At 39.2% G+C, this 23,586-nt stretch overlaps 1 protein-coding gene across 4 annotated transcripts in view; it reads left to right on the top strand.

The window, feature by feature from the left end:
* akap7 (A-kinase anchoring protein 7) overlaps nucleotides 1-23,363 on the top strand; it is a 218,456-nt gene extending 195,093 nt beyond the window's left edge. Inside the window, exons 8-9 of one of the 4 annotated variants that reach the window (XR_015753417.1) lie at nucleotides 12,464-13,078; nucleotides 13,255-13,387. Coding sequence is in view for 3 of the 4 variants with exons in the window: in XM_043683354.2 (XP_043539289.1) it covers nucleotides 12,464-12,639 (176 nt within the window). In the remaining variant the exon portion in view is untranslated. Of the gene's footprint in view, nucleotides 1-12,463; nucleotides 13,225-13,254 lie in introns of those variants that run through there. The other 3 variants (XM_043683354.2, XM_043683364.2, XM_043683346.2) reach the window with 3 other exon arrangements.
* The last annotated feature ends 223 nt before the right edge of the window (nucleotides 23,364-23,586 follow it).

The raw sequence follows: 23,586 nt of genomic DNA, 5'->3' as shown, positions 1-23,586 counted from the left end.
CAAAGTAACTACATCCGAAAGTCATTTAGTTCAATGCTTCAAACAAAAAATCAAGTTACAAATAAAATTTGTTATTTCCTAATTAAGTTTAAATAATGAAGTTAAAGGACAGTGATATGCCAAGTTGATTGTGTGTTGGAAAGATTTGAATGTGGAGCAAAACGGAGGGCTGCACAGATGAATGGAAAGTGATTGTAACAAAGTCAGCCAGGTTGACATCAGAGAATATGAGTTCTCTGGGGCTGTTAATCTGATCCAATTAGGAAGCCCTGGCTGTCAGATAAAACAGGAGTGTCAGTGTTTTCATTCAGGCTGAAAGCTGGCTCAGAAGGTGCTGGATCAACGTCAAAGACGCGCCATGTGTAAATAAAGTGTGACTTGTTTCTGGAATACCAGCCTCTGTGGAGTTATTTAATTAGCGACGAGAGAAAAGCTTGCTTTTGAAGAAATTTGCACACAACAGTTATCTTTGAGTTGGGGTAAGCATTTCTGGCAGTGATGCCATTATTTGGGAAGTTTGACTTGTTTGATCCTGCCATCGAAGACAGGACGCAGTATGTGGAAGAAATGTATTATTTTTTTCTGAGTAAATGACAGGGCAGATGAAAAGCAATGAGTTATCCTCCCGACAGCTTGTGGACTTGCAGCTTTCTTGGTTATGAAGAGTCTACCATTTCCTGAGACATGAGATAGTAAAACCTTTCAAAAGTTGACAGGATTTAGTTAAGGAGTATTACAAACCCAAGTCTCTTCTGATTCTGAAACGCTATCAGTTTTACTCGGCAATTCAAGAACCAGGGGAGTGCATATCAAGATTTTTGACGAGGTTAAGATGATTGGCAGAGGCACGTGGCTTTGGTTTAGCACTTCATTAGACGCCAAGAGACTGTTTGGTATGGGGGATGAATGATGCAAAAATGCAAAAGTGCAAACTGGCTGAAGCCCACCTGTAATAAAGTTGGCTTTATCATTGGAAAATATAGTAAGTCGAGCATATGAGTTGCAGGGTATTCTGATGGAAGTGGATACCCTTGCCAAGCTGACTGAGCTTGGAAGGAACACCATTTGAGTGAAGGCAATTCCATAGCCTCACTCAGGACATATCATGAACAGAAGCATTCTAGGTCAGCCCACAGCAAAACCCCCAAACAAAGCCAAGTCTTGGCAAAATGTTCTTCAGAAACCAAGCGATTGTAGTTGTTGCCAGTATGTGAACTCAAGACGGCAAGATAGTCCCATTAGGTCTAAGCGAGTGCACACCCTGGAAAGTCCACCTACATCTGATTTGGAACAGTTAAATTGCTTAGCAACATCCAAGTTAGAACCAGTCTAAATAAACACCTGGTCAAGTGTTCACAGTTCTAATGGATGTCAATACCGACATGGCTGTATCAGTGATCATAGAACCAGTCTCTTAAAAATTCACTCTGACCTCCAGATCTTAAGTTTACACAAGACCATAGCTAGACTGAGAACCTATACCAGAGAACCTTTACAGATTAAGGGTACAACTTCAGTTCCAGTCTCTTACGAGAAGCAGTGGTTCAGTTACCACTGATTGTAGTAAAAGGTTCAGGCCTAATCTTGGTGTGGGGAAATTGGTTGAGAAAGCTTCACCTAAATTGGCTCAACATTTTTCTATTTTAGAAAATGGCTGCTGAGTGAAGTTCTAATTAAATACCTGGACATTTTTCAGGAAGGTCTAGGGGCTATCAAAGGAGCCAAAGCCACCTTGCATGTTGACCAGAAAGCAATTACATAATTCTGCAAGGCCTGCACAATTCCATTTGCCTTATAGGCAAATGTACAGGCAGAAATCAGGAGGCTGGAAAGCGCAGGAATCATCAAACCAGTGCAGTTTACAGAAAGGGCAGCCTGTGAAGCCGATGGGTCAATTTGCCTTTGTGGGGATTTTAAACAAATGTTAAACTGCTTTTTGCAGCTGGATGAATACCCAATCCCCCACCCCTTCACAAACCTGGACATGAACCATGTATACGTGCAATTGCAGTTAGAGGAGGATTCCCAGAAGTATGCTACAATTGATACCCAAAAGGGTTTGAATCAATATACGAGACTGCAATTTTTGCAATTTGTCATCGGATGTCAAGACATTTAACGAGGTCTACCCCAGGTAGCCATTTATCTAGATGATGTGTTAATAACAGGACAAATCAATAATGAGTACTGAGAGAACTTGGATATAGTCCTTAGATGTTTCTCCCAGGTGAGCATATGCCTTAGAAGAGAAAGATGTGTGTTCCGGGCATCCCAAGTGACTTACTTGTGCTATGGAGTTGACAAGACCAGGTTACACCCATTGGAAGGTAAAGTGAACACAATCAAAAGTGCCCCGGCTCCCACATCTTTACTGGAGCTCAAGTCTTTCCTTGGATCGGTGAATTGTTATGTAATGTTCATACATAACCTGCCCACCCCCCACCCCTCCTGAACACCTTTGCATCAACTCTTAAAAAATGGTTGTGGCCTGGGAAATGGTTGTGCAGCAAAGCCAAAACTTTCAGGAAAATGACAGCTCCTCTCATGTTGACACACTATGATCCCAAGTGAGATCTGCTATTGACATGAAATGCCTTCCTGTTGGGGTAGTACCAGCTCTTAGGTGGCCAAATGAAGAGGAACACCCAATAGTGTATGATTCTAGGACTTTGGCTAATGTAGTGCGTTAATACATCCAGATAGACAAGGACATTTGCCAGTCATATTTGGAGTCAGGAAGTTCTACCAATATCTTTACAGATGTAAATTTGTAATAATAACATACCATGAGCCACTTTAAAATCTATTTAAAGAGGACAAGGCAGTGCTGCCCATAGTTTCAGGCCAGATTCAGTGGTGGGCTCTAATATTAATTGCGTATAATTACAATTTGGAACACCATCCAAGAAGCTTAGAAGGGAAAGATGTGTGTTCCGGGCATCCCAAGTGACTTACTTGTGCTACAGAGTCGACAAGACCAGGTTAGCGAATGTGGATGCACTGAGCCACCTCCCACTGGCAGAAGCAACACCAATGGTACCTCCACTGGATGGTTTTAATTGTTTTAAATTTTCTGAACACACTTCCAGTCACAGCTGATAATATCAGATTTTGGATGCAGAAAGGTTCAGTCCTTTCAAAACTGAAACACCTGGTGGTGATGTGGGAAACCAAAAGGCTGTAACAACCAGATTGGAAACCTTTTCGGACCCAGAGAGACCAGATCACAGTAGAGGACAGCAGTTGATTATGAGGTGGAAGTGTAATTGTCACGAGCAAAGGTCGCTGCCAGTTACCGGCTGAACACCACCTGTTTTATTCAGGGGTTTCCAGAATGAAGATGATGGCAAGACATTATGTCTGGTTGTCAGGATTAGATGCTTGCATAGCCATGTTGGTGGGACTGTATTCAGATTGCCAACAAAGAGATTAATTGCCGGCAGCAGCTACTCATACATGGGAATAGTTAGCTAAACCCAGGGACTCAGTTACACCTGTGCAGGTCCTTTCATAAGTTCAATGTTCTTAGTCATTGTGGATACCCACTCAAAGTGGCTGGGCATGTATAGAGTTCATTCGTTAAACATGGGGATGACGATATAAAAACTGCGTGCATCTTTTACAATATGCAACTCCTGGAAGTGATGGTTACAGATAATTGGCCATTGTTCGCCAGCAGAGAATTTGAGTACTTCCTAAAGTTGAATGGTATTTGATATATAAGGACAACTCCCTATCATCCATAATGGTCTAGCAGAAACAGAAATCCAAACTTTGAAGTCAGACTTAAAGAGCAGCCTGCAGCTTCACTGCATACCAAAATGTCTTGGTTCCTTTTTGATTATCAGACCACCCCTGTTCCAACTACAGGGATACCTCCAGCAGAGTTGCAATGGGGAGAAGACGCCGTTTTTGGTTAATCCTGATCATCCCAGACCTGGGGGAGGGTGGGTGAAACAGCATCAGGAACGCCAATACTGGACACAAGACTTTACTAAGCATGAGAGAGACTGTTTACTTCAGGGGACAAAGTTTGGTGTAGGAACCATGGGAATGGCCCTGCATGGGTAAGAGGCATGGTCGTTGCGAGGTCAGGTCTAGTGACGTATAAAATTGGGGTAGGTGTGAGGGAGCTGAAAAAAGCATGCGGACCATATGAAACCTGCAAATGTGCCAATAGTAGGAAAGCAAAATGTGCTCAACTCCTCGATAGCTTTTCCGAATCTTCCATAACCCATGGGTTCTCCCTTCCGACCATTGAAGATATCTCAGGATGTGAGATGGACGCGATGGATATTGCCATCTCAACGCCTTTTCTGCCTGAAGAAAAGAATGAATTTCTTCAGAGATGCTCTGGGCGCAAGACTTGAGACACTGTGCGTTACATGCTGTTGTACCAGAGACAAAATTGGAGGAACCTGACCCAGTGCTAAAATGCTTCAGGATGAGTGACAGAAAAAAGAACCAGCGTATGTCCTCGGACTCAGAGGTCGAGGGATGTAGTGAGTGCAACAAGGTCAGCCAGGTGGACATCATAGAATATGGGTTCCCTGATTGGGGCAGTCAATCTGATTGACAAATAAGAACAGGAATGTCTGACATCTTGGCACTCTGAGAGCTAGCTCTGAGAGAGCTGGGTCAGTATCAAGGACACTTGACATGTAAATAAAGGGTAACATGGTGATGGGGTACCAGCGTCTGTGAAGTTATTTCAATATTCTTTTGTACTCACCTATAAGTGATATGTCTCACTAAAGAGACAATTGAGTATGTTATTTGTAGGATTCTGTATGTGGCAGCCGGGAGATGCATATAAATCAACTTTGTCACTGGTAAAAGTGAACATTATTGCATATCCTCCTCTTACAGTAATACTTTTGTGGTGACTTACAACAAAAAAACATTCAAATTCATTAGCTATTAGTGTTTGATTATTGATAACAATCAAAGTATCAGTGATTAGTTCCACCCTGAAATCTTGATTTTTTTTTTCATTATCTCTGTAAATGCTTTATTTGTGGATATTTTTAATCAACCTGTTCAGGTATGACACATATCTGGAGCAGGTGAGGTCAGAGTCTTCTGACCCAGATGTAGGGACTTTACTAAAAGAGCTGAAAATGTGTTGCTGGAAAAGCGTAGCAGGTCAGGCAGCATCCAAGGAACAGGAGAATCGACGTTTCGGGCATAAGCCTTTCTTCAGGAATGAGGAAAGTGTGTCCAGCAGGCTAAGATAATTTTTCCAGCAACACATTTTCAGCTCTGATCTCCAGCATCTGCAGTCCTCACTTTCTCCTCGAAGACTTTACTAAAAGAGCCCTCCTCTTTTTACTTTTATATATTGGAATTGGGTCTGACCTTTGGCTTTAAACTGATCTCTTCAACAGTGCACATTGGGCATAAAATGGTTCCACTTCCTGACGCCTGGAAATAATTATCTGTAAAATTGGACATATTATCCTGTCACTGTAGATGATTTTGTGTTTGATGTTGAGATGGGAATGTTGCTAGGGAAATTAGAATGAGCATAAAATGTATCAGAATTGTTGTGCCATTGCATTATGGGGGAAAAGCTATTGTTTACATTGGGTTCCTTGTTGTGATGAACTAACAATGAGTAATTAAACCATGTGGTATGTTCCTAAGCAGTCTGACAGGAAAGGTTTCATTAATGTCTCTCATTCACCTTAACCGTTGTTAATCTTACACACGCTTTTCTGTAGATCTTCAATTACAAGCTGTTTTCCTTTTTCATTTCCTGTTATGAATGTATCACTTGTTTTATTACTAGAATTTAATTCATTCTGTATCAGACAGGTCTGCTGTACCTCACCAAATGCTCATCTTTGATGTGTATCTCAGCAAACTAACCATAGATCATATCATTCAACTATAAAGGGAACTTACTCTCAAACTTAAAAGTTACTTCCATACAGATAAAAATACAGTAATTTTAAATGCTGGACAATGGGTGAGTTCAGATGAGGTGGGAAATTAACATTTTAAAACCTTTAGAAGTCCCAAGGCAAAATTTAACCTTCCGTTGGAATGAGAGTGCATGCCTAATATTTTTATCTCAGAGTATGCTGAATGGTTCCTTCAGAACTGTTTGCAGACGATGAGAAACCACTAGTCTGGCAGGCTACCTTATAAACCTCCTAGCACCCTGAAGGCACTTTCTCTGTAATTATTTGCTCTTCTGATCTCCTCCTCACCCCCAGCTATGCCATTCACGATCTTCGACTCTGTTCCATGGTTCCCATGCAGTGTCTCGCAGACCACAACCACCATCTGATACCTCTGCCCCTTAATTCTCTTGTTCCCCTCAATTTCTCTAGGTAACCTCCCCCAACACATAGATGTCCTCTTGTGCCTTTCCAAGAACCCTTTCCCATCCCTGCAAAACAATGAGTTTTCCCTGCTCTCTCTTTCCTCCTCTAGTCTCACTGGTAGCAATCTGGTACCACAAGCTTACCTATCCTACAGCTAGTCAACCCAACCTCTCACCTGGCTGATTGTGCTTAGGAAACAGATGCCAAACATAATCCAATCTTTCTGATAGGATCTGAGAGAAATTTGTACTTAACAGGTTTCCCAATCACTACATTGTACTCCTCACCACTCCCTTCCCACTTCTTCAGACATACACATATGCAGAGAGCAAGATTTATATGCACGCACAGTTTCACAAGCAAACATTAGAGCAAGGGTTAGTGACAGAGCAGGAATCCTGAATTATGTTCCATTCTGACCTAGGAACACCAATGTTCATTAGCATTGCCTTACTCAGTACAAACCACAAACTGCATGAGTAATCCCCTGGTCTAAAAAGCGGAGTTTTCAAATTTCTGTTTCTGACATGAGTTTTCACCTGGCAAGAATGCATAGGAGGAATTGTGATGGAGTAATTAGAGCTTAGAACATCCAACAGTTCTTGCATTGCATGGTCGCTTCTGTTAATGAATTCCTGCCATATGTTTCTGAACAGCAAATTCATAAACTGTACCCATATGTAATTTAAAGGACAGTGTTGAAGAACTGTAATTTTGCTACCCATTGTATGTTCTGTAAATGTAAGTTCATCCAAAAATACTGCTATTCGTAATCTTACTCTATGTTTATTTAAACATCTCAATGTGTTTGTTGACTTGTTGGCTCACTGTCTAGCACTACCTCCATATTAAGATTCTCACCCTTGCCTTGTCCATCGCTATCTCTATAACCTTCTGTAGCCAGGTAACCCTGAATGATCTTTGCACTTCACCAATTCTGAACTTGTGATAGATTTTAATCACTCCACCCATTTGCAGCTACCAAGGTCATAAGCTCTTGCATTCCCTCCCAATATGCCTCCAGCTCTCTGTGTCTTTCTCTTCCTTTAAAATGATTATTACAACCTACCTCTTGGTTGCTTGCTCTGATGTCTTCTCCTTATGTGGTTCAGCATCAGATTTTCTTTATAACTCTTCTGTGGAGAGCTTTGGGAGCTTTCAGATGCCATGTAACTATAGTCGTTGTAACTTATTAGATCATTGTCTTGCCTGTAATTTAATCTATTATGACAATACTCCTCCATTATGACAACATAAATATATCCTGAGATAAGCTTAACTGTCCTTGGTCATGGGTGTTCACACCACATTGAGTACCCATGTTGCAGTGCTGAGGGAGTTTGCACACTCAGATGTGCTGAATTTTGGATGAGCCATTAAGCTCAGGCCCTATCTGCTCAGTCAGATGCATGTTCAAGATGCCATGGTGGTGTCTGACAAAGAGGAAGTGTTACTTTTCCAGACACCTAATCAAAATAACAAACAGGTTGTTTGGTTAGTTACCTATTTTATGTTTGTGAGAGCTTGCTTTTAACTAATTGCTACCATGCCTATATGACTATACATCAAAATTACTTTGTTGGCTGGGAGGTTGAGATTTTCTAAATGAGATTGCACAATTTCCTTCTTCCAACCCTCCTTATCTTCACTCATAAGCACTTCCAAAAGTAAGATTAGCTTGATCGTGTGATACTGTGTTGAGGAAAATACTTTCACTATGAACGATTCCATTTGTATGGGTCATTAATAAACTCTACATACTTTTTTTATTACCGTCACATGTACCAAGATACAGTGAGAAGTATTGTTTTGTGCACTAACCAAACAAATCCTATTTTACATAAGTGCATAAGAAAAATAGAACAATGCAGAAGAGAGTGTTGCAGCTACAGAGAAGGTGCAGAGAAAGATCAACTCTAATATTCAGGGTCTTTTCGTAAGTCGGATAACAGTGGGGAAGCAGCTGTTCTTGAATCTGTTGGTATGTGTTTTCAAACCTTTGTATCTTCTGCCTGATGGTGGAAGAGAGTATAATCAGGGTGGGAGTGGTCTTTGGTTATGTTGATTGCTTTCCCAAAGCAGAGGGAAGAGTAGATGGAGTCAACTTGTGACCAGAAGAGAACATTGTACTGCTTTACATGTGGTCTAACTGGGGTTTTGTACAGATGTATCATGATTTCTATCCCAATATATTCAAGTTCTCTGAATATAGATGCCAGTATTTCATTATTCTTTTTGATTATCTGCTGGACTAATTTATGACAGTTAAACAGTCTATGGATCATTAAGTCACTTTGAAACTCCATTATTTCTAACTGTTTAGAAACTGCTAGTCTATCCTTCCTTGATCCAAAGTTGATGATCTCACACTTGTCTACATTGAAATCTCTTTGCCTCGGTTTTGCCTGTTCAGTTAATCTAAGTTCATTTAATATCTTTTTAATTTTGTGCTTCTGTCTACATTGTTTACAGTTCCATCTCTCCTTGAAAAACTGAGATTGGTTGTTAATAGATATGGTGAATTGTTGAGGTCCTAACTAACTGGGCGCACTAGTCACATCCTTCCAACTAAAGCCTACTCCTCCCCCCGCTGCTTGTCATCTACCAAGCCCCCAATTTTCTAGCTATGCCTACAATTTGCCTCTAATTGCTTAAACTGTCAGCTGCAAAGGGCATTTGGGATGTTCTGAAAAGGCACTATGTAAATCCTTACTTTCTCCTTGTCTTCATTCATTCAAACAGCACTTCTAAATCTAACATTAGGTTTATTTTCTCCTAAAAACACCAAAATTGACAAACTTACCAATAAGTATATGTAAATTCGTCTAACCTTACTGTCCAGATTCTCTTGAGGAACATGATCTTTGGTTTTAGTTTTTGACCTTGAACCTCCTTATACATATAAAATATGTTCTAATAATGCCTTTTTATGTCTTAGTATGATCTGCAAATTACAAACAAAAAACCAAATAGAACTGCCTCTATTTTATCTTTCATGTGGTTAGTTCAAGCATGCAGACTGGGGATGTTTGTATTTTTTAAACACAGTGGAACTTTCTCCTCCTGAACATTCATTGCTTCCTGCTTATTACTGTTCTCCAGAAGCAAGAGCTTGGGCAGAAGGTGGTGGGTAAAACAGAACCTATGAGGGAGTCAGGAGAGGAAAATGGCAAATGGGGATGGTTTGGAAGAGTGAAGTAGCTGAAAAATTGTGAGTGGAAAGGAGCTGGGAGACAGAAGCAGCAAGGGCACTGAGCAGGAGAGGATCAGAGCTGGAAAGTGCTGAATAGGAACTGTCATGCCAGAAGGAGCGAGAGGAATGGTAAACAACTGACTTAATAGCAGTGAATTAGAGTCAGATACTAAAAGCAGTAAGTTATTAAGCAAGAGTAGTAAAAAGAGAATTTTTATCCAGTAAAATTATAGCAACCAAAAAGATCTTCATGTAAACATTACAGGTCAGGACTGTAACCCACCCATATTTCAAGCTTTTTATGGGGAAGAGGTTTTTGTTTAGGATGCTTCCATTAGCATGTGATTTGTTAGGAATACATTAAAGATGCTAAATAAAGGATAGTTGTACTGACCTGCAGTTACTTCCAACTAGTGTGATGCAATATTTAGGATATTCATGCACACTTTTAATGTGTTTGTCCCGATGTGAGTTGTTTTGTATGAAACAGAAGTATGCTTAACCAATAATTTGAGATGCACATGCTACTAAATTTCTTGTTTTCAGAAGTGACTAAATTGTTTTATCTCAGAGGAACTTGTCACATTATTAGGTAAGTATAGAGAAATGAGTAGTTCTCCAATGAAGAACTAATTTGTTTTCAAAATGTGGTACTGAGTGAATAGTATAGTCATCTCTCACCCTGTTCACAAACTGAGAACAGTCTATTTATCAAAAGTTTGTCTTTTCAACGTTTGTCACTGTCATTTATATTAAAATCAACATTTTGCATAGTGCAGAACAATACTGCATTGTCATAATATCTCACTTAGGTGATGTCAGTAAGCTTAGATAACTTTGTTCCTTTTTTTTTTAAATCCTTTTTCAATGTCTGTTGTACTTTAGATACATATTGTCCTGGTCACTTTGGTCCAATTCTTATATGGTAATTGTGCACTTGATTCTGTTGGATTTCCATATTCAGCTTCTTATTTGAAAGTGTAAGCATGAAAAGGCAACACTTTTAATAGACTTTTTGTTTTAATATTTTTAGATTGATAAATTTGTATCATAATTTTTTGAGAATTATATTATTGATAATAAAACCTGATTGAGGTGTGTTTATTTATTTATTGCATGATCTTTTAAAATATTTTTGAGAATGTATTTAAAAAGACAACTTGACTAGCAGCCTGTTCGTCATAGAGAACATATTTGAAATTTTTAAAGGAAAGAATTGAGAGATCAATTCCTGCCAGGCTGCATTTTACATGGTGTGAAGGACAATCCATGTGATCATATTTGAATCTTAAGGTAAATGCCTGTTGATTACCTCAAACCCCTACGTGATATTGCATAAGATTTGTACAATATCAGATTATAAATCTCGATATCTGCAATGAAGAGAACTCAGCTGTATGCTTTTTCATAAGGCTCAGGCTATTGGAAAGCTGAATGGCACAATTACAGAGTGGCCCCTTCCATCTGTAATCACACAATTGCCATGGTTTAAACCAGTCCCAACTAATGGGATGAAGTATCTTTCTTTGATGCCTGTAAGACATATTGTTAATTTTGTCAGTCTTAGTGCAGTTGTTATTGAGGCATAAGCATTCACCTCAAACCTAAAGGGCATAAAATTACATTTAGGCAGATTTTTTACCCTTACCCCAGAAGAAAAGTGAGCATTGAATTGATGGACCAAAATAATTCCACCTTGCACCACGACACATTGCGAGTAAGCTACCTTGTCCAATGACTTGGACTACCTTGACTTCTGCCACTCGCTTGGGTGGAAGGCCTGTCATCCAGAGCTAGCAGTCAATTTGATTTCAGGTATCTCCATTACTCCAGCAGGGCCGGTGCTCCATACAGGTCGTTCTGGTATAACCCGTTTTGTCAATGCGAATTGGCTATAACGCGATTGACCAAATGTGAATGAAGTTTGGATAAGGTGAACTTTCTACTGAATGGTTTTCTGTGGCGATTTTCTATAGTGGTTTTCCATGTCATGATTTTCTATAACACGGGGTTGCAGAGGAACGCAACTGTTACCTTATAGCAGAACGACCTGCAGTGGGTGTTGCCGGGACTGACTGCACGGAGAGGCCTGAAGAGGATCGTGGCTGCCCTGATAATATAAGTGCTGGAGTTTTGGATGAAGAGGGATCATAGACCCCAGGGACAGGTTTCTCAGGCAGGTGGAGTGGAAGAAAGAGGGGAAGCCCCTAATGCGCCCACTGCATCCTCCAAATGAAGTGAACTCTTTGCTTCCTGCCTTTGTTCATGGAGGTCATTAAAAACAAGCTAACCATGCCAGCCATGTCTCAGGCAGCATTTTATTGGAATCACTTGAGCTTGTTCATCTGTGGTGGATGGACTACTGACTTCAGCGTCTGTCCATCTTTTCCATTGCGGTTGTGTTTAGGGATGGGTGAGAAGGTGGCAGGCTAGCCACCTAACTTAGTTATTGTGCCCCAACATAGAAAGCGCATTAGGAGGTGGCGTGAAATAATCAGGCCATAATCTCAACTGGGGAGATAAATATTCTGTTGCAGAGCGAGGAGTGAATGATAGTGAACACTTAGCAGCTAAAATGAGAAGATCTTCATTTCTCAATACTGACCTCCCTCACCATTAACCCTGATCTGCTTTATAAAAAAAGTGACATTCAGTATTGGATCCATAATTTTGAAGAACAAAAGTACATCGTCCAGTGACTAAATCTCGACATGACAAAATGTGCAATATTGTACTAGCACTTCCTCAGAGAAGTTGATTATCTAAGGTTTTAACATGAGTTAGAACTTATATTGTACTTCTGTGAAGCACCTTGTGATGTTTTTTTTCTTTGAAGGTGCTATATAAATGCAAACTGTTGTCGCTGAATGTGGTAAGAATTTAGTGTGCCCTGCTCTGAAGGTGGTTCCTGACTTGTTTTGTTTGTTGTGGTGTGTAGGACAAAAGAAAGAACCTGATGAGGAAGAACTGGTCAGTCTGAGTAAACAACTAGTGGAGACCGCTGTGATTAAGGCTGTACAGCAATACCTAGAGGAAACACAAACTAAAGCAAATTGGAACGGGAAGAGAATTACCTTTACTGACATTGACTCAAACAATGAGAACAAGAAATGAAAACGTTACATTTGAAAGCACATGTTTAGTGTGAGCAAAGAATATTTATATGAAAACACATGGTCACTATCTCAAGCATTGAATGCCGAGGATGAAAAAGCTGGGAGAAAAATTTAATTGAAATGAAAATAACAAAGACCAATACATTTATCCTTCCAAGGTTCCCCAAATCAACAGCAGGAAAGAGTGGTCGTCTGCTAAATCGTGTGTTTGGACCTCAAGTGTCAAAAGGGTCTCGCATATCGAAATATTGATTTGGTTCTTAATGTCACCAATTTCATGGATTTAATTTGTACAACTACAGTTCTTTTTATTGAAGCAGCAAAGGGAGTGAAACACAGTACAAAATAAATCTAAAATGATTGAAAATAGTCCATATATAAACCTGTTTGAATTCTTGCAAAAGATGAAGTGGATTTATTCATTTCACAAAACTACTGTATGGAAGCTAAGTTAGTTTATGTGCATGGAATCTACCAGAATTTACTTATAATGATGGTTGTGTTTGTGACATAGTCTACATTTCTTCTACATTTTTAGAAAATTTGAATCATAAATGGTAGAATCAAGTCAGCTTTTGTTAAATGAAACACATTTTTATCTTTTCTTCTTCAGGGAAAAAGCGTGATTCTGACGTAATTAGGAATGCTCTGCAGAAAGAAACCATTACAGTACTGTGCAAACTTAATCAAATAAAAGAACTATTGTCGCATCCAGGGATACAAATCAGAATACAGAGGGAAATGGCTATAAGCAATGCTGCAATGCAGCAGTGATAAGCAGGAGGACCTTACTGTCAACATTGGTTCTTATGGCTATTGTGAAATGGGAAAGAAAATACAGTGATAAAGCCTCATAGGAAATGAGAACTGAGGCCACTTAAGGTTAAATGAGATTTTTACATAACCATTATTTTATATTTCAGCTAATTTGGTTGGAAAGTTTAAAATTTATTGACAAATTGTGGGCCAAAGGGCCTATACTGTGCTATACTGTTCTATGTTCTATTTGATCAACATGTAATTTGTAACTCCTTATTCAGTTGAAATATATTTTATATAATATATAGATATATGTGCATCTATTTATATATACTGCTTTTGTTTTGCAAACATTATTAAGTTGAATATTGCCATTGCTGGACCGACACTGATTACTTTTGGACCATCAGTGAGAGATTACCTGAAGAATATATGTTTTGTTTTGGTAGTCTAACCAATTTAAACCAAAAGAGGTAAATGGAAAGAGCTGTTCAGAAGACTACTCATTTCAGTTTCACTTGTTTCAGACTAATTTGCATAGCTACATAAGTGTTCTTGAATAAGTCAGTAGGTTTTAATTCATGAAATGTAATTTGTCTCGGCAAATATTACTAGTGTACGGTCTATTAACTTTCCAGCACTGAGTTATACGAATGCTTTCTGGCATTTGAGATGGCATGAACTTTTTTGATTGTTTAGCCATTAGCGGACTGAGGCCATCACATGCTAGGCCAGCAACAAATGCATTTATTGCCTAGAGGGCAGTTTATGAGTTGGCCACATAGCTGTGTAGGCCAGACCAGGTAAGGCAGAAAAAAAAGCCAGTTTATTTTTCCCTCCCCTCCCACCAATAGTCAGCATCAGACTCTTAATTCTAGATTTTTACTGAATTCAAATTCTACCATCTGCCATGGCAGGATTTGAAACAAATCATTACCAGGGTCTCTAGGCTAATGCCCGAAATGTCGATTCTCCTGTTCCCTAGATGCTGCCTGACCTGCTGCGTTTTTCCAGCAACACATTTCCATCTCTAGGTTAACAGTCTAGTGATAACACCACGAGGCCATCTCCTCCCCTTGAATTAGCTGCCTCATTTGTATACACCAACAATTCAACATTCTTTACATGATAGCTCATTTTATCCTTAACAAATTTTTGTGGCTAATATAATTACATCTTAGATGCTGCAGTTCTGAAATATTAAAGTTAATAACTTTCAAGTATTGATTGGTTGAGTTGAAAGACTGCCAGAAGCAAAATTATTATGCCAGTGCTTAAAAGCAGAATAAGTATTTCGGGTTATTTAAACTATTGTTTGAATTCATGAGCCACTTGTGTCCCATCGGATCTTTGACCCCTTCAGTTCCAAGAAGGAGCAAAGCATTGTTTCATAGTCAAAGCCTAATGGCAGAGTTTTTAATAATGGGTTCAATATTCATTTTTTGAGAATAATAAATCATTCAAAATGTCAAATATGATTGAGCAATATGGTCAAATTGTGACTCAATTTCATTTAATTTTACAACAAGCTCTTTTTCTATCACTTTGGAATTAGTTCCTTAAGCCAATGGCATAATGGTTTTAAGAGCCTGAGGTGAATAAATAAATCACCTAGTGTATGGATTTCTAATAGCTGTGCATGCACAAAAATGGTTTAGATAAGTTAGATGAGCACTTCAGAGCAGAGAGAGGCACTAAAAAACTGTTTGCACCAAATGCACATGAATAATTTTCATATAGATGAAAGGGTTTTGCTTTTTTATTTAAAAATATTTTCCATTCCTTTATTGACTTTGCCATTGTTGAACACAAAGCACTCTTTTCTACTGAAATTATTTAACTAAATAAAATGTAACAAAAAAGTCTAATGTTAGTTTTAAACTGATTTTAGTTGAGGCCAGGGAAAGAACGAAAGCATTGGTTATGAATTCATATAGCAATTTTTAAATGTTCTTATTGGTTTGTGGTTGATTAATGATGCAAGCTAGTGGTTTAAAGTATGACTGTAAAATGTTTTAAATAAAAGTTATTCCGTCATGTTTATTATTTGGTTTGCACATCGTTTACTGAATTATAACAAAGTGTATTTGAATAATGTATGGAGAGAATATGCAAAATATGAATAGTTTATCTCGATTCTAAAATATCAATATGCAAATATTTCAACATATTTATAGAATTGACTTTCCTCCAAATTTAAGCATGGATATTTGATAATTAGATGATAATGTTGCTACTTCATTCTGCTGTGTATTTCTTTTACTTTGTATTTTGTTAGAAATAATATGTTGACTCTGATGGTGCCTTTTTGTTTTTAGCTTCATTGTTTTCCTCATGCTACTGAGAATTTAAAATAACTTTGTTTTTTCTAAATTACATTTACCTGATTAGAAAATAAATCAGTAATAAGCCTGTATGTTTTTAAACAAATAATGGATTTTTGTTTTTGGGATTAAGAAAGTAGCTTTTTGGACTCTTATCAACCTATTACTAAATCAGTTCTAACAGATAAACAACAAGTTCATACTTTATATTCACTGACAATGTGGAGGTTTGATGATCCTGTAATTTAACTGGTTTGAATTATGTTATGAATGAAATAATTTGATTGTGTAATTTGAATCTAAGGCTCACACTTAAGCTAAGAATGGAAATTAAACAAAGGATAGAAAACATAACTGAAAGTGGTCAGTATTGAAGGTACTGAAACAAAATTAAAGATTTTAGGAAAAGTATTGTGCAAAGCAAAGCTATGATGAACACACCACGCACTAATTGTGGAGCAACTACAATGAGTGAATTTGTTTTATGTACGTGAAGTGTAGTGCTGGAGAAGATTATACAGTTGGATATGATCATGATTGTGAACTAGGAGAATTTTATGTCAGTTTCCTGAGTTGTGGAGAAGTCAGTAGAGATTAATATAACAATAGATAACCAATGCTTAATATTGAGTAGAATGTGGGTAATTGAGTTTTAGATAACACAGAAGCAAAATGCAGTGTGGTTGCTGGCAGTCTAACATAAAAAAATGCAAACCCTCAGATCAGGCAGCATCAGGTGGAGTACTCCTTGACAACAGTAAAGTTTAAATAGCTGATTGATGTATGCATTTCTTTATCAAAACAAAGTTAACAATAACTGTATTCATATAGCAAGAGCAAAATCTTTGAGGTTATTCCTGTGTGTGGTCACATGTTGTCACAGATTAAGACATCAAAGGGATTTTTTGGGATATAATCCAAAAAAAAGACCAATCCTGGCTCCTTCTGGTTTAAAGTTTAGCAGAAAGAAATCATGAATTGTGCAGTAGATCCATCTGCTACTTCCCTGTGCCTGAACAGTTTTGTCATACCTGATTTTGCTAAAATGATACATGTGGCATGCTCGATTCCATATCTACATTTTGCCTAACTTACAACAACTAGAGTTCAGAGGTACATCAGTGGAAATGAGAGAATTCTACAATAAAAAATGCAACATCTTTTAACAGAATAAGCCAGCACAATTGGAGATTGTAATTTTATGCTGTGATCTCAGGATTAAATTTGATGTTTTCTTCTGCCTATAACTTGATATATGAATACAGTTATTGTTAACTTTTTATTGCAAAAGAAGTGTTGGCTGAGGGTGACCTTAAAGAGGTTTATAAAATCATGAGGGGCCTGGACAGGGCGAATAGCTAAGGTTTTTCTCCTCGGGTAGAGGAGTCTAAAACTAGAGGGCATGGATTTAAGGTGAGAGGGGAAAGATTTGAGAAGGACCTGAAGGGTGACCTTTTCATGCAGGGACCAATGCGTGAATGGAATGAGCTGCCAGAGGAAGTGGTAGAGGTGAGTATAATTGCAGCATTTAAAAGGCATCTGGATGGGTATATGAGTAGGAAGGGTTAGAGGGATATGGGCCAAGAGGACTAAGTCAGATTGGGATAACCGCTCAGTGTGGATGAGTTGGCAGGAAGGGTCTTTTTTCTGTGCTGTGTGACTTTAAGGCATTTCTGACATCTGCAGTCTCCTGGAACAAGGTCCCATTCCCCATGGAGCAGGTGGGTGTACATTATCAGGGCCAACCTGTCACTGGAGAGCCTCCCAAACCCTGAACTCATACTCCTTTCTTCAATAGAGTTTAGTTTTAGTCTTATCTAACTCAAATAACTCAAATTTCAATTCAGGCTAAGCCAGCCAGACAATTTGTTGTATTTATGCTTGCGGCCAAACATAGTTCAACACAGTTAAAATGCCTTTGCAGCCTAATTTTCACATTCCTTTGTTAAGAAACTTTTTTTCCTTTTCAGCCAAATTAATTCTCAGTGTTAATCAGGTCAAACAAAAGTAAACTACTACCTGTACTGGCATTCTGAAATAAAAACGTGAAGTGTTCAGCAGATCAAGCAGCATCTGAGAAGGGAGAAACAGTACATTTCATGTCAACCTTCAGTGTAAGGACACAGACCTAAAATGTTAATTCTCCTCCAAAATGCTGCAATAGCTGATGTGTGTTTCCAAGTTTTGTTTTTGTGATTATTAATGAGGCAAAACACATCTCAGGTAAGTCTCCAAGTCTTTCAGATTGCATTGTGTGGGTGAGATTTCTATTTGAGTGTGTGGGTGGAATTGTAGGTGTGTGGTTGCTTATACCTGGCCCTTAGTGGTGTTTGGTTTTCTAACACGGATCTGGAGTGTCCCAAGTTTAAAAAGGGTTTGCAAGAGCTGAGAGAGCCAACCCACCGGATAGTCACTAAATAGGCAGCTGAGCCATATGTTTGAGGGATATCAAAGTGAGTAGCCCCCTCATCATTATATGTTCTCACCTCAGCCATTTCCCAGCTCTCTTGATCACTAGAGGGACAAGAGACAGTAGATGCAGGAGTAGGCCATTCATTATGATCATGGCTGATCATCCACAAACAGTATCCTGTTCCTGCCCTATCCCCATAACCCTTGATTCCACTATCTCTAAGAGCTCTGTCCATCTCTTTCTTGAAATTATTCAGAGACTTGACCTCTACTGCCTTCTGGGGCAGAGCATTCCATATATCCACCACTCTCTGGGTGAAGACGTTTCTCCTCAACTCTGTTCTAAATGGCCTACCCCTTATTTTTAAACTGTGTCCTCTGCTTCTGGACTCACCCATCAGCGGAAACATGCTTCCTGCCTCCAGAGTGTCCAATCCATTAATAATTTTATACGTCTCAATCAGATCCCCTCTCATCCTTCTAAACATTAGCATTAGCAAAAGCAAAACTGGCACAAACTCCTTGCTTTGTTGCTCCATTAGTGTGACTGACCAGAGAATGCTACAGGGTGGAGCCTGAATTCCATTCATTCAGTGTTCCATTCCAGCATCTATTCTGAGGGCTGCTGCTTAAATGGCTCTCCCATGAGATTGCTCACTCAATGAATGAGCACAAAGCACTAAGACATTGTTTTCATAGCATTCACAATGAAATGGCAATTTATACCATGACAGTTTGTTGCACCATACTATTGCCATGCACATCCTGAATTTGAAGATGATGAGATGGTTTCACTGAGTCTGTGATGGAATTCCATTTCTCCCTAAGCCTCCTTGAAAGGTCAGTTAGGAAAGTTAGCTGTGGCTTCTGTATCTTCTGTCCCTCGTGTTCAACTTCCATATGGCCTGCAAGATGAAAAAGATCCTGTTCGGGGACAGCACTCAGCCTTTCAATACACTGCTGCAGTCTACAATGCAGAATCTATCCAGCAGTACTAGGGATCTGATTTCTGTCAGTCGATCATAGAAACTGCTGAGCACACATCTCTCCCATGGTCTGGAGAACTCTGTGCCCAGAAGATGCTCTTCTCTTTTGTATTCTGGTGACTGCTGGTCAGAGAGCATGCCATCTTGGTCCATGTTTGGATTTATGTTTCCATAGCCATGTAGATCATCGAACTGTTTATGGCAGTGCTCCCAGTTCCTCCTCACCATTTGTCTATTGCTGACTTTGTTAGTCACCTCCAGCCAAGTATTCTGAGTGAGCTTTGCAGGCTTTCTGTTGCCGCTGACAGGGAACAAAACCCTCCTGCCCTCAGTCATCCCTTCCCACAACACTTGCAGTGAGACATGGCAAAGTGGGTGTCTCTATATTATCTCTGTTCAACCTTTCGACAGCAGCAACTTTAGCAATGCCAATTCGTTTCTTTTTATGTTGAACTTGCAACATATCTCTACACTGCAAAAGCACTGCAAGCTGAGGAATTAAATATAACCATGACAACAGGAATCTGACTGAAATGGAATTACCACCCTGTGTGTCTATATGAGTAAGAGTAATAAAGTTATTTGGCATGTCACTTTCATCCAAAAAGATAAGCCTTGTGAATCATGTTCCCAGCCGAGATTATCTGCCATGACATACTGAATTGCTTTTGGCCAGTTCTCAGCTTTATTTTCACATTCTTTCAGGTGATGTGAGCATTGTTACCTGGGCCAGTATTCATTACCCACCCCTAATTACCCCTAAACATTTGATAGTGAGCTGCTGCAGTTCATTTGGTTAGATACCTCCAAAAGTCCTGATGAAGGGCTTTTACCCGAAATGTCGATTTTACTGCTCCTCGGATACTGCATGAACTGCTGTACTTTTCCAGCACCACTAATCCAGAATCTGGTTTCCATCATCTGCAGTCATTGTTTTTACCACTCTTTATTTACATATGAACGGTGTTTGTTTATAGTACTGCCTCATTCAGAGTCAGGCATTGGAGTGTCAGTATCTCTGACATTCATTCTTTTTATCGTCAGCTAGAGCTCCCTGATTGGACCAGGTTAAAGCCTCAGTCAGGGAACTCATATTCTATTATGTCCAGCTTGCTGACCTCATTACAATCACTACATCAACCTCCCTCTGAGTTTGAGGACACTGGCTGGTCTTTTTCCTCGGAGACCCACCTGTGGCATTTCATCACTGGGTCAGGTTATTCCCATTCTGCATCTGCCATGAGCAATGGGAGCTCGCCTCCTGCACCAGGAGCACCTCAGTAGAATTTCACTCTCTTCCAGCGGCAAAGGCATCAAGGTGGTTACATCCATCATGTCCATCTCTGACTTGAAGGACTCAACAACGTTTGACAGAGGTGAATCCATGAGTTCCGACAGCATCTCTAACAGTTCTAAGTGGCAGTGCACATTTTGCTCCCACACCATTTGAGAATTTGCGGCTTTTGTATGGTTCACATGTTTATTCAGGACCATCACACTCAAACTTTATATGTCACTGGCCCTGACCTTGCGTCGATCTTGCCTGTAAACCATGCAGGGCCATTTTCATAAGTCTTATGACAAACTTTGTCCCCTGTATCAAACTGTTTCTATTGTTTGGCTGAGTCTTGGGTCTGGCATTGGAATTTCTGCTGCCATTTCACACATCCATGTTGGTGGGGCAGCAACCAAAGCATGACTTTATTTTGGGATTTTGTTGTGGGCTGACCTAGAGTCCACCTGTTCAGGATACGCCGTGAATGGGACTATACAACTGCCTTCACTCAAGAGATGTTCCCCAAGCTCAGTCAGATTTGCGAGGGTGTCCACTCCCATTGGAATACCCTACAACTCATATGCTTCACTTGCTGCATTTTCCGATAATAGAGTCAGTTGTAGTGCCTGTTTGAAGTCCAGTTGGGCTTCAGCCAGTAGGCCCTTTTGCAAACTTACATAATTAATCCCACATATCAAATTGTCTCTAGGAATCTCATAAATTGTTAACCAAAGTTACATATTTCTGCCAGTTGTTTTCACCTAGTCAAAAATCCTTATACAGAATACCCTGGTTCTTGAAATGCTGATTAAAACCAATAGCATTTGACAAATAAGAGGAGGCTTGGGGTCATAATATTCCTTTACTAAATCCATCAATACTTGAAAGGTTTTAGTATCTGGTACTTCAGGGAAAGTTAGGCTCCAAATGATCAAAAAAGCTATGGGTCCACAAGCTGTTGAAAGAACTACTTGGTGTTTTTCATCTGCCCTGATGTCATTTGCCTGCAAAAAATAATGCATTCTTTCCACGTACTGGGCCCAGTCTTCAACAGCAAGATTGAACAAGTCAAGCTTCTCAAATAACAGCATGATGCCAGAAATGCTTATCCTAACTGAAAGACAACTGTTGCAATTGAATTTCTTCAGCTTTTCTCTCACACCACAAAATAATTCCACAAAGGTCGGTATCCCATTACCAAGTCATCCTCTTTTTACGCATTGGGAGTCCTTGACACTGATCCAGCTCCCTCAGAGCCAGACTACAGAGTCAACAGGATGTCTGACATTCATGTATTTATCTGTCAACCAGGCTCCCTGATTGGATCAGATTAACAGCCTCAATCAACAAACTCATATTTTATGAGGTCTATGACTTCATTACAATCATTGCAACTTGTACCCAAGAATATTTAACACCCAGTCTTAACGTTCTTCTGCCAGATCTCTGTTATTGCCTCACTATATTTCCACATGGTATTCTGCAACTCTTTAATTCCCCAGTCTTATTTACTATACTCCATGCATTCATATACATGAACAGTAACCCTGATTTAGACATCATTTTCTCCCTTACTCCAGCTTCACATATGAACTTTCTATTCTCACTTTCTTAGTGCTGTCTCTTCAAACATCTTGTCACCCTTTGTATTCTTGCCTAATATTCACAATTCAAGTCTCTTGCCAAATTAGTTTCAAGTCCTTCCAAGAACATTAGTAAACACCGTGCTGGGAATACAGTCCAGCTCAGTTCAGTTGTAATCCACTGGAGATAATTCCAGTGTCCCAGGAATCTACAATCCTCATTCCTGCATGGTGGCTCAGTGGTTAGCACTGCTGCCTCACAGCAGCAAGGTCCCAGGTTCAATTCCAGCCTTGGGTGACACTGTGTCAAGTTTGCACGTTCTCCCTGTGTTTGTGTGGGTTTGCTTTGTTTCCTCCCACAGTCCAAAGATGTACAGGTCAGGTGAATTGGCCATGCTAAATTGTCCTTAGTGTTAGGTACATTAGTCAGAGGGAAATGGGTATGGTGGGTTACTCTTCGGAGGGTCGGTGTGGACTTGTTGGGCTGTAGGGGCTGTTTCCACATTGTAGGGAATCTAATCTAATACAGTGCACAAGCTAATAGACAGACATCAACAAAACTTGGTACAGGTACAGCCAGTCCATTTTGGAGAGGTTTAAGATCCTGGATTTTTAAAAAAATTGTTAACATTGCTTTTTTAGGCAAATTGACTTTTTTCTTAAGAATGTGGGTTGTTTTATTCAGCATATTGTTGATTCTTTTCGAATGCTGTGAATTGCCTCAGTTGCTGTGTTGGACTATGTTACAAAGTCAAAATGTGAGCAGAGTTTACAAAGCAGGATGTTGGGTGTGCATTGGTCTGAAGCCTTCAAGAGATGCAAGATATTAAAAAAAAAGATAAATGCTTTCAACTTTGCAATTAATGGGAAAACACCCAGGCAGGGAAGTACACCATGGAAGAGCAACAAAATTTCAATGATATTGAGATTCCACAGGGTTCTAGAGGTTTGTACTCTACTGAGGGGCCTTTACATTAACTGTGCTTTCTTTCACAGATGCTAGCAGACCTGCTAAATTCCCTCTACACTTCAGAGAAAATATTTTTTTTTGTTCTTTCTGCCTGACATTGTAACTTCATTATTCGTTCCCAAACCAGCCTTACAAGACCAAAGACATTTTTGTTTTAAATCATAACTTACAGAATTAAATTGTCTGCAGTCAATACAGTAATGGGTAAATGATGAATGATTTTCATTTAGTAGGTGTCTGACCTTTATTGAAATCTTGAACCCATGAAGAAAACACAATAAATAAATAAGCAGTTGAGTGTTCTCATATTCTGCTTCTCAGGTTCTCATCTGTAATGTTTGTATTCTATATATTTATATGCACTGTGATGGATATATAATCTGTTGATAAAATTACTAATAATTGCAAAGTTCATCCAAGTGATCTCAATTTTAATTTTCAGCAGGATTTTGCTAGATTAAATGAAATTGAGTTAATAAAGTCAGAAAATGTTAATTTTCTAATTAACTGGTTTTGAATAAAGAAGGATGAATCTTCATGTGATGGCAAGATTAGAACTAGTCCTACAAAATAGTATAGGGCAATGTCAGGATGACTTTCGGATACATTCCCATCAGCAGGAAAGTCTTATGGGG

Source organism: Chiloscyllium plagiosum, unplaced genomic scaffold (genome assembly GCF_037043375.1).
Source record: "Chiloscyllium plagiosum isolate Xiang-an unplaced genomic scaffold, Cpla_swu_hap1 HiC_scaffold_3, whole genome shotgun sequence".
NCBI classification, from domain to species: domain Eukaryota; kingdom Metazoa; phylum Chordata; class Chondrichthyes; order Orectolobiformes; family Hemiscylliidae; genus Chiloscyllium; species Chiloscyllium plagiosum.
Note: the sequence above shows the minus strand (reverse complement) of the source record. Positions and strands in the feature narration are given on the sequence as shown.